Source organism: Oncorhynchus nerka, linkage group LG6, assembly GCF_034236695.1.
Source record: "Oncorhynchus nerka isolate Pitt River linkage group LG6, Oner_Uvic_2.0, whole genome shotgun sequence".
NCBI classification, from domain to species: Eukaryota; Metazoa; Chordata; class Actinopteri; order Salmoniformes; family Salmonidae; genus Oncorhynchus; species Oncorhynchus nerka.
Window position 1 is genome coordinate 68,871,748 of NC_088401.1, and position 12,337 is coordinate 68,884,084.

The following is a 12,337-nucleotide window of genomic DNA, read 5'->3' on the forward strand; positions in this document are numbered from 1 at the left end:
GAGGGACAGGGAGGGAGGGGAAGAGAGTGAAAGAGGCAGGGAGGGAGAGTGAGGGGAACAGGGAGAATGAGAAAGGGGAGGGAGCGAGCGAGAGTGAGGAGACATGAGCATGACCAATTTCCACTGGAAAATGATGACAAGACACCTGCAAATAACAGCCTATATTGACAGACTGATGATGAAACTGAATAAGACACTGGAAATCTCTTGCCTATAGCTGTAATTTCTTTATGGGAATAACTCTACCCTCAAAGGACTTGTCGGTCCCAGGCAATAATGACAAGTATAAACATTAAGTCCACAAGACTGCTTCGTCATATCTTCTAGGGTGTAGTTAGTCAACAGCATGGATTTATAGTAGGGTGTATTGAGTCAAAGGCATGGATCTGCAGTAGGGTGTAGTTAGTCAACAGCATGGATTTATAGTAGGGTGTATTGAGTCAAAGGCATGGATCTACAGTATGATAGAGTTAGTCAACAGCGTGAATCTGCAGTAGGTTAGGGTTAGTCAACAGCATGGATCTGCAGTAGGGTATGGATGGTCAACAGCATAGGGTGTGGTTAGTTTACTGGCTTCCAGTAGAGTATACTGTACATATTCAGAATGTAAACAGGTATTGGTACGGACCCTGTATATAGCTTACTACGGGTTTTCTTATTTTATATACACAGTAAATTCGGAAAGTATTCAGACCCCTCAACTTTTTCCACATTTTATGTTATGCTACAGGCTTATTCTAAAATGAATTTAAAACATGTTTTTCAATCATCAGTCAACACAATAATAACAAAGCAAAAACAGTTGACGCTACAAGCTTGGCACACCTTTCTCTGGGAAGTTTATCCAATTCTTCTCTGCAGATCCTCTCAAGCTCTGTCAGGTTGCTGAACATCTACTTTCAGGTCTCTCCAGAGATGTTCAATCAGGTTCAAGTCCGGGTTCTAGCTGGGCAACTCAAGGACATACAGAGACTTGTCCCGAAACCACTCTTGCATTATCTTGGCTGTGTGCTTAGGGTCATTGTCCTGTTGGAAGGTGAATCTTCACCCCAGTCTGAGGTCCTGAGTGCTCTGGAGCATATTTTTTTTTTTAAATCAAGCATCTCTCTGGACTTCGCTCCATTAATCTGTCCCTCGATCCTGACTAATCTCCCAGTCCCTGCAGCTGAAAAACATCCCCACAGCATGATGCTGCCACCATGCTTCACCGTAGGGATGGTGCCAAGTTTCCTCCAGATGTGATGCCTGGCACTCAGGCCAAAGAGTTGAATCGTGGTTTCATCAGACCAGAGAATCTTGTTTGTCATGGTCTGAGAGTCTTATGTGCCTTTTGGCAAACTCCAAGTGGGCTGTCATGTACCTTTTACTGAGGAGTGGCTTCCGTCTGGCCATTCTACCATAAAGGCCTGATTGGTGGAGTGCTGAAAAGATGGTTGTCCTTCTGGAAGGTTCTCCCATCTCCACAGAGGAACTCTGTCAGAGTGGCCATCAGGATCTTGGTCACCTCCCTCCCCGTTTTGATACCCTCCCCCAGATCTGTGCCTCGACACACTCCTCTCTCGGAGCTCTACAGACAATTCTTTCGACGTCACGGATAGTTTTTTTCTCTGACTCAACTGTGGGACCTTATACAGACAGGTGTGTACCTTTCCAAATCATGTCCAATCAATTGAATTTACCACAGGTATACTCCGAGTTGTAGAAACATCTAAAGGATGATCAATGGACACAGAATGTACCTGAGCTCAATTTCAAGTCTCATAGCAAAGGGTCTGAATACTTATGTAAATAAGGTATCGTTTTTTATTTTTCATATATTTGAAGAAAATAAAAACACTTTTTTTTTGCTTTGTCATTATGGGGTATTGTGTGTAGATTGATAATACATTTTATAATAAGGCTGTAAAGTAACAAAATGTGGAAAAAGGGATTTGAATACTTTCCGAATTCACTGCGCGCACACACACGTATCAAAAGTTCGGACACACCTGCTCATTCAAGGGTTTTTATAAATTTGTACTATTTTCTACATTGTAGAATTATAGCTAAGACAAAAACAATGAAATGAAACAGAATCATGTAGTATGCAAGTCTTAAAACATATCAAAATATATTTTATTTGAGATTCAACGTAGCCACCCTTTGCCTTGACAGCTTTGCACACTTGGTATTCTCTCAACCAGCTTCACCTGGAATGCTTCTCCAACAGTCTTGAAGGAGTATCCAAATATGCTGAGCACTTGATGGCTGCTTTTCCCTCACTCTGCGGTCCCACTTATCCCAAACTCTCTCAATGGGGTTGAGGTCGGGTGACTGGAGGCCAGGTCATCTGATGCAGCACTCCTTCACTCTCCTTCTTGGTCAAATAGCCCTTAAAACAGCCTGGAGGTGTGTTGGGTCATTGTCCTGTTGAAAAACAAATGATAGCGCAAACCAGAGGGGATTGCGTATCGCTGCAGAATGCTGTGGTAGCCATGCTGGTTAAGTGTGCCTTGAATTCTAAATAAATCGCTGACAGTGTCACCAGCAAAGCATCCCCACACCTCCTCCTCCATGCTTCACGTTGGGCACCACACATATGGAGATCATCTGTTTACCTACTCCGCGTCTCACAAAGATATGGCGGTTGAACCAAAAATCTCAAATTTGGACTCAGACCAAAGGACAGATTTCTACTGGTCTAATGTCCATTGCTCATGTTTCTAGGCCCAAGCAAATCTCTTCTTCTTATTGGTGTCCTTTTGTAGTGGATTCTTTTCAGCAATTTGACCATGAAGCCCCGATTTACGCAGTCTCCTCTGAACAGTTGATGTTGAGATGTGTCTGTTACTTGAACTCTGAAGCATTTATTTGGGCTGGATGAGAGAATGGCAAAAGTGTGTAAAGCTGTCTTTAAGGCAAAGGATAGTTACTTTGAAGAATCTCAAATATAAAAACTTTTTTTTTTGTTTAACACTTGTTTTGGTTACTACATGATTCTGTGTGTTATTTCATAGTTTTGATGTCTTCACTATTATTCTACAATGTAGAACATAGTAAAAAGAAAGAAAAACCCTGGAATGAGTTGGTGTCCAAACTTTTGACTGGTACTGTATATATACACAAACAAATATTTATATTAGTTATACTATTTTGATATTGATTATGTAAGTTAAGCATTTCACTGTTAATTGTGCATGTGACAAAACTTGAAAACCATAAAGGATGATATTTTCTGAAGGAAAACGGTGTGTTAGCTTCAGCTCTCTGAATAGCGTACATATAAATCATAAAAAATGAAAGCCTCCACTTATGTACTTCTTGTTCTGACAATCTGTATTTCAGCTACCCCTCATTTGTACCAATAACTTCTCTATCATATGGAAACTCAAAGAAGGATTTGCCTATAAAAAACAAACACTTCACGCATTTGATTACTGCTGCTTTTGTCATTATTGTCCTCGTGTCTTTGATGCAAGCTCTTTGAAGAGATATCGCCAGGCGGGGAACAGAGGAGCGATGAAAGAATAAAGCTGGAGAAAAATCAAAGGCCTTCTTCCAAATGAGAGTACACAGAGACTTTTACAGACCAGGTGGCTGTTTGGCCGCTCCGTCACAGCAGAATGCTAAATCTGGTTTGGGTGACAGGTAGAAGGGGTGTATGTGTGTGCACATGTGTTTATGGCAGAACAGGGTGATGGTCACCTAAGAGGACAGAGAGGCCACTACAGACAGCTCCAAAGTTCTGAATAGATGTGACAGCTAATAGGACCGACGCGACACTACTGGCTCGGCCCATGGCCCCCTGTGGGCACCTTTGTAGCCTAATCTGTGTCATGGTGCCAGTGACAGATACTCATTGCTTCGGACGTGACCGATGCTGGAAGTTTAGCGGGACTTGCAGGAAGTCGTGTAAAGGGATTCTGCCTCCATCTCCCTGCCTTTTATCTCAGAGCACTAAGCAAACCAACCAGACACAGGTTGCATCCCAAATAGCACCCTATTCCCCTTTATAGTGCACTACTTTTGACCAGAGCCCATAGGTTGCACTATAAAGGGAAGGGCTGGGAATTGCCAGGGACCTCAAGATACAATATCATACTTTGGTGCTGACACGATATATGTATTGCGATTCTCAATGTATTGCGATTGGATATTGTGATTCAAACATATTGCTCACCATGTGTCTGCTGCAGAGGAACAGAGAGCCATAACTCGTTTTGATCAGTCAGGGAAATAAAAGTTGGCTTCCTATTTTTTTTTTTAAGATGGAAAACAAGCTATTTTACATTTAAGTCATTTAGCAGACGCTCTTATCCAGAGCGACTTACAAATTGGTGCTTTCACCTTATGACATCCAGCTATGAAGGAAAGATTCTGGAGTCTTGGTGCAGGCAAAGCCAACTAGCGCAAAAATATTGCGATAGTCAAAACTACACAATATATTGTAAAAAATAATATACCGATATGTAACTATATCGATTCCCCCCACCCCCCTCTCACTAAAATAGGGAATAGGGTGCCATTTGGGACAGCTAGACAGACTACTCCACGGTCTGAAAAGATGACTCGAGAATTTGAAAAGCACCAGAGGGTGATTTTTTTTTTTTAGGTACCCCTGCGACCACTTGCTGCTGTATCCACAGGGTTTCCCACAAACAGCCAGGGGCCGAGTTAAACTGTTGTCAATGGCTGGGATTCATTGTGTTTAAAATGTGACCTCCGAGTACAGTAAGCCAAACACAGACGGGCAAAGGAGGAAGTGTTTGAATGTAGAGCATGGAAGAGGTGCTACGGTAAGGCTATCAGCCGTTTTAGCAGCTTTAGCACAGGTTTGCTGGTTTACGATCCCAGGTCAAATCTACTAATGTTGAGGAACTTAAACCCAAAACGACCTCAAGGGGCACAGTACTGTGGCTGGCCCTGTGCTCTCTCGAATATGGTAGTGTTAACAGCAGAGCAGAATATACATTTCCGATGTATTAGTTAGAGGTCGACCGATTAAATCGGAATGGACGATTAATTAGGGCCGATTTCAAGTTTTCATATCAATCTGTAATCTGCATTTTTAGACACCGATCATGGCCGATTACATTGCACTCCATGAGGAGACTGCGTGGCGGGCTGACTACCTGTTATGCAAGTGCAGCAAGGAGCCAAGATAAGGTGCTAGCTAGCATTAAATGTATCTTATATAAAACAATTAATCTTAACAATCACTAGTTAACTACACAAGGTTGATAATATTACTAGTTTATCTAGCTTGTCCAGCATTGCATTTTAATCGATGCGGTGTCTCTTAATTTATCATTGAATCACAGCCTACTTAACAAGCGTATTCGCGAAAAAAGCACCGTCGTTGCACCAATGTGTACCTAACTATAAACATCAACGCCTTTCTTAAAATCAATACACAAGTATATATTTTTAAACCTGTATATTTAGTTAATATTGCCTGCTAACATGAATTTCTTTTAACTAGGGAAATTGTGTCTCTTCTATTGCGTTCTGTGCAACAGAGTCAGGGTATATGCAGCAGTTTGGGCCACCTGGCTCGATGCAAACTGTGTGAAGACCATTTCTTCCTAACAAAGACAGCTAACTTCGCCAAACGAGGGATGATTTAACAAAAGCGCATTTGCGAAAAAAGCACAATCATTGCACGAATGTACCTAACCATAAACATCAATGCCTTCCTTAAAATCAATACACAGAAGTATATTTATTTAAACCTGCATATTTAGTTAAAAGAAATTCATGTTAGCAGGCAATATTAAATTAGGGAAATTGTGTCACTTTTCTTGCGTTCATTGCACGTAGAGTCAGGGTATATGAAACAGTTTGGGCCACCTGGCTTGTTGCGAACTAATTTGCCAGAGTTTCACGTAATTATGACATAACATTGAAGGTTGAGCAATGTAACATCAATATTTAGACTTATGGATGCCACCCGTTAGATAAAATACAGAACGGTTCTGTATTTCACTGAAAGAATAAACGTTCTGTTTTCGAAATGATAGTTTCCGGATTTGACCATATGAATGACCCAAGGCTCGTATTTCTGTGTGTTATTATATTATAATTAAGTCTATGATTTGATAGAGCAGTCTGACAGAAGTGGTAGGCAGCAGCAGGCTCGTAAGCATTCATTCAAACAGCACTTTCCTGCGTTTGCCAGCAGCTCTTTGCAATGCTTCAAGCATTGCGCTGTTTATGACTTCAAGCCGATCAACTCCCGAGATTAGGCTGGCAATACTAAAGTACCTATTAGAACATCCAATAGTCAAAGGTATATGAAATACAAATGGTATAGAGAGAAATAGTCCTATAATAACTACAACCTAAAACTTCTTACCTGGGACTATTGAAGACTCATGTTAAAAGGAACCACCAGCTTTCATATGTTCTCATGTTCTAAGCAAGGACCTTAAACGTTAGCTTTTTTACATGGCACATATTGCACTTTTACTTCCTTCTCCAAAACTTTGTTTTTGCATTATTAACCCAAATTGAACATGTTTCATTATTTATTTGAGACTAAATTTATTTGATTTATTTATTTATTATATTAAGTTAAAATAAGTGTTCATTATTACAAAAAATATATATACAGTATATATAAAAATTGGCCGATTAAATCGGTATCGGCAATTTAAGGTCCCCCAACAATCGGTATCGGCATTGAAAAATCATAAAATCGGACGACCTCTAGTATTAGTTAGACAAATAAAGTTGTTTTAGTAGAAGTACAACTAAGGCACCATATTCTGGTTCATGTTGACTCAGGTGTTCAAGAACAAGGAAGAGGACGCTGGTAAAATTAATGACAGCACCACCAATTCTAGCAGGTTCAACTCCTGTGCTTTATGGAAGAGAGCTTTCATTCTCTACATGAGTGGCATCACATCACAACCTCTCCACACATGAAAAGGTCTCTTCAAATACGACAGGGGGTAAAAGAAAAACAAATATAAGTTTTCCATCCAAGCTTAGCAAATATATATATCTCCAAAAGAGAACACCAATAGCTCCCATACAAATACTGTTAATTAATTAATTAATTAATTAGGCCTAATTAATATAATACCGCCAGCGACCACTTCATTATCATCAACAAATCCTTACAGGGGATTGTGATTTACAAACAAGGAACCAGCACTTGTTCACTTTGTATGTAATTAGCGCTCAGAGTTGGCAACACACTACAGATATCTATATGCCATTAAAACGGATCCTACCCACAAACTCATTAACAGCGCCGAGGAGTTTGTGCTGTCACAACACGGCAAACATCACAGCAGGATTACATAGTCTCCCCGGGCGACACCGTGCTAGCTAGCCACGTAATCAGAAGTGACATCCTGCCTCCTATGCCGTCTGGTGACCCGATGACTCAACCAGCCAATCAATCATGGCTTTTTATCCATCTCGCTTCTCACAGACAGAGCGATACACAGCTACGCTACAGGAGGTGGTTGCTGCCTTTGAGTGAAACCAGTGTTTGCAGGATTGAGGCAAATTTATTTTACGTCGTTTTTTGAAGTTCAATAGCATGACAGACTTGAACAAAGCGTGGAAGATAAAGTATGTCCACCTGCCTCTATGAATTCCACAAATAATATACGCTGTATAGCAAATGTTTTTATCCAGGCCACTTAGTGCCCAGCATGTAAAATGTTTTGTATGGGTGGCCCCAGCGGGAATCGAACTCAAAACCAAAGGGCCATGCTCTGCCAACTCAGCGACAAAAGGACCACAGTCAAGCAGTCAATCCCCCAACCCCACATGTGGATGTTTCAAAGGGACCACCAGAGTAAGATGGGAATAGATAAGCTCAGCAAAAAAATAATAATCCTCTCACTGTCAACTGCGTTTATTTTCAGCTAACTTAACATGTGTTCATACAAATATTTACACAAAGAGATTCAACAACTGAGACAAACTGATCAAGTTCCACAGACATGTGACTAACAGAAATTGAATAATGTGTCCCTTAACAAAGGGGGGGGGGATGCACCAGAATTGCCAGTTCTTGCTGTGAGATGATAGCCCACTCTTCCACCTAGGCACCTGCAAGTTCCTGGACATTTCTGGGGGGGGGATGGCCCTGGCCCTAGCCCTCACCCTCCGATCCAACAGGTCCCAGATTTGGGCTCTTCGCTGGCCATGACAGAACACTGACATTCCTGTCTTGCAGGAAATCAAGCACAGAACGAGCAGTATGCATGTTCATTAATTGTTTATGGTTCATTGAACAAGCATTGGAAACAGTGTTTAAACCCTTTACAATGAAGATCTGTGGAGTTATTTGGATTTTTACTAATTATCTTTGAAAGACAGGGTCCTGAAAAGGGGACGTTTCTTTTTTTGCTGAGTTTATTTAGGGTCATATCCATTCAGTTAATTTTTTTGCCCGATTCAATTTTGTTTTTCCCAAATTCTATTTTCTCTGTTTTGTTGATCCAGGTTACCATTTCAGGTTTTTGCTCTCAGAAATCACACTTTTTTCAAATATAAAAAATAAATTTGATGTTGAGGACATAACCATGCTTAAACCACATCAAGACACCACTTAATGTTCTACTAAGCTAACATATGGAATTGTTTTAAGATGGTCATACCAAGCAAGGATCATTTAGCCATAAAAAAATAAATTACCAAATTATTTGATGACATGTTGAATTTGGCCTTAGTGCTATTAGCCCATAGAAATGCATTGAATAACAGATTCATACATGGAAAAATAGTTAGGAAAACATTTTATCAAAAGGAAGTTGGTTTTCAAGTGTCTATATCGAAAAGATTAGAAACCTTTTTTTTTTTAAGTATTATGTTTTTTTTTACCCATATTTAACAAACAAAAATTGGCACTAAACTACTTCCATATAAACTGAGTGTACAAGACATTGGGAACGTATATCAATTCCTAATATTGAGTGGCACCCCCTTTTGTCCGAGTCGGGGCATGGGATCTAAAAGGTGTCGAAAGAATTCCACAGGGATGCTGGCCCATGTTGAATCCAATGCTTCTCACAGTTGTGTCAAGTTGGCTGGAGGTCCTTTGGGTGGTGGACCATTCTTCATACACACGGGAAATCACAGCAACGTTGCAGTTCTTGACACACTCAAACCGATGTGCCTGGCACCTACTAACATACCCCATTCAAAAGGCACTTCAATCTTTTGTCATTGCCCATTCACCCTCTAAATGGCACATATACACAATCCATGTCTCAGTTGTCAAGGCTTAAAAATCCTTCTATAACGTCATTAGCATACTGGTTTTTGTCCGGAACTTCGGATGACTGACGTGACCAAAGTAAACTGCCTGTTACTCATGCCCAGAATCTAGGATATGCATATACTTGCTAGCATTGGATAGAAAACACTCTGAAGTTTCAAAAACTGTTAAAATAATCTCTGAGTATAACAGAACTGATATGGCAGGGAGAAATCCGAGGAAAATCCATTCGTATTTTTTTTTTTTTTAGTTCACAGGCCACTTCAATGCTTGCGATAGGATCCAGATTGCAGTTCCTATGGTTTCCACTAGATGTCAGTCTTTAGAAAGGGTTTCAGACTTCTTTTTTTTAAATGAGCGAATAGTTGGAAAAACTACAAGTTGCCTCCCATTAGAAATGTAGTCTTGTTGGAGCGTGAATGAGGTGCGCGCACTTTGTTATTTATCTTCCACGTTGAACATACTATTCTCTGTCTTAAATAGTATGGTTTATTTAGATATTAGAGTACCTGGGGATTAATTATAAACATTGTTTGACTTGTTTGGATGAACTTCACTGGTAACTTTTTGGATTTGTTTGTATGCATGTTGAACGAGTGGATTACTGAAACAAGCGCACCAACTAAATGGACATTTTGGGGATATCGAGAATGACTATCGAACAAAACAACCATTCATTGTGTAGCTGGGACCCTTGGGATTGCAAACAGAGGAAGATCTTCAAAGGTAAGTGATTTATTTAATCACCATTTGTGATTTTGTGACACCTGTGCTGGTTGAAAAAGTATTGGTGTGGGGCGCTGTCCTCAGATAATTGCATGGTATGCTTTCGCCGTAAAGCCTTTTTGAAATCTGACAACGCTGTTGGATTAACAAGTAGTTTAGCTTTTAAATGATGTATGACACTTGTATTTTCATGAATGTTTAATATTATTTTGAACTTCGCACTCTGCAATTTCACCGGATGTTGTCATAGGTGTCCTACTAGCGGTTAATGTGCACAAACAGGGTTTAGCCTGTCTCCTCCCCTTCATCTACACTGATTGAAGTGGATTTTACAAGTGACAGCAATAAGGGATCACAGCTTTCACCTGGATTCACCTGGTCAGTCTATGGCATGGAAAGAGCAAGTGTTCAAGATGTACTGTATATACCACATTCATAAGTAGGAACAGGGTTCGGGGCAATTCAGTCCATTCAGGAAGTAAACTGAAATTCCAATTCTCCTCAAAGCTTTCCTATGACGACAATGTAGAATTTAAATTGGAATAACTTGACAGAAACATTTATGAAATGCTTATGTACTGGTTATCAATGTGGTATGTACACACATATCTACCCAGTCAGTGAGGCCCACTAAAGAACAAAAAAGCAGGGTTGGGTTCATTAGGTACCAAGAGCAAGAAAACCGACAGCCACATGGATGGACAAAAAAACCTGCTTACACTTCCTTTTCCATTGCTAAATGCTTTAATACATGTCCCTACTGTTCACGACCCACGCCTGACATCTCTCCTAACGTCCTCCTGCACACCCCACCACTGCAAGTGGGTGGTGGGGAACCCTAGTTACTTACGTGATTACTTTGGAGGTTTTCCAGCAAGCTGGGGTCATTAAATCCGGCCTCCTCAGACGACTGTGTGCTGTGGCTGTGAATGAGAAAAAAGGACACTGGTGAAAAAAACTAACACTACACCGACAACACAAGAGCATAAGTAAAGAAGAAAAAAAACTGATCAAGTTTAGTAATTGAAAAAAAAAACTCTCCAGAGAGTATGAAATAATTGGAGACTGCATGAAGAGTTTGTGTGTTGGGAATTATTTAAATTGCAGACAGATGTGAAGCTGGTCCCGAGGGCTTGTATATACAGTTACAGTGATGGCCAACAGGGATTCTGTACCATGTTGACAGTAAAAACAAAAAAAACTTTGGGAAAGCCAGCAGCCAGAGCTGGCCTGAAATGACTCCATAATGCACCAGACGCAGGGGAAACGGGAGAGGGGGTGGATTATTAAGTTGCGCAAGCCTGGAGTCCCTGGTGACTCTCAACTTCTGGGTAACATTAATTCATTTGCCTCCCACTCACACATGCAACCCCCATCCCCCTCCTCCCCTCCCCATCTCCAAGAATCCCTACATGACCTTTTGGTTTTATCTCAATAGAAACACAATGCAACAGAGTCGGGTTAAATTGGCAGAGAAGAAACCGTAACCAGACAAGAATCCTTGACAATAAGTATTTCTTTCAGCAGAAAAAATACTAAACAAAACACTAAATATTTAACAATCATACGGGAGTCACTACCGCAAGAAAACACAACTTTGTGTTGGTATTGACTATTTCGGTTATGACAATTGACATATTTTCCACTTTTACAAATCACCGTTACAACAGAACTTTCCGTTGGCATTTTCAACAGATATACACTCAGACATCTAGTAAGAATACGGTACATAAGATTGAAAAAGGTTCAGTAAAGGTTTTTAGATAACGTCAGCAGAAAGCCACACGATAAGACCAAGAAAAATGGAACTGGTCCTGTACATTGACAAATTATGTTTTTCTCAATAACACTTATTTAAAAAAAAAAAACATATGGTCTGGTCATAATCAAGAAATCTAATTGCAGCCAGGCTGTTGGCTATGGTGAGTGCAATATAATTGGATGCAAAACCCTGAAAGCATAGAAGTGACACGTCTTGTCAGGATGCCTTTTAGCATTGCTACCAAATCTTGGGTGAATAGACTCTAGGCAGACAACAGTGGTTTACTACCTCCGGCAGAAATCGATTGATGATTATGTGATAAATAGGAGACAATGGATCAGGTCGGGATTAACAGGAATGTACCATGGTTGCCATTAGCCACCATAATAAGTTACCTAAACCCAGGGGATGGATCGTTAAGGTTCTTAAGAGCCAAACGGCAATAGTCCTGTTAGTTCACCGCAAACAAATGTTGCTTTGGGAACGGGGGAGAAGGGAGAGCGCAATGCAATTATACCAGGGCTGTGGAAGATATGTTATACCGAGAATAGATGTGGTGGAGTAGAGGGAATCTATCATACTCAGAGGCCTGTATTAAAATATGGCATGCAGGGAGAAAGCAATTTCTC

At 40.5% G+C, this 12,337-nt stretch overlaps 1 protein-coding gene across 1 annotated transcript in view; it reads right to left on the reverse strand.

Annotated features, from left to right (window-relative positions):
* Nucleotides 1–12,337, reverse strand: part of LOC115130886 (phospholipid-transporting ATPase IA) — a 197,428-nt gene that overhangs the window by 73,345 nt on the left and 111,746 nt on the right. The window contains exon 16 of the mRNA XM_065019824.1: nucleotides 10,797–10,869. Within this exon, the coding sequence (XP_064875896.1) occupies nucleotides 10,797–10,869 (73 nt within the window). The remainder of the gene's footprint in view (nucleotides 1–10,796; nucleotides 10,870–12,337) is intronic.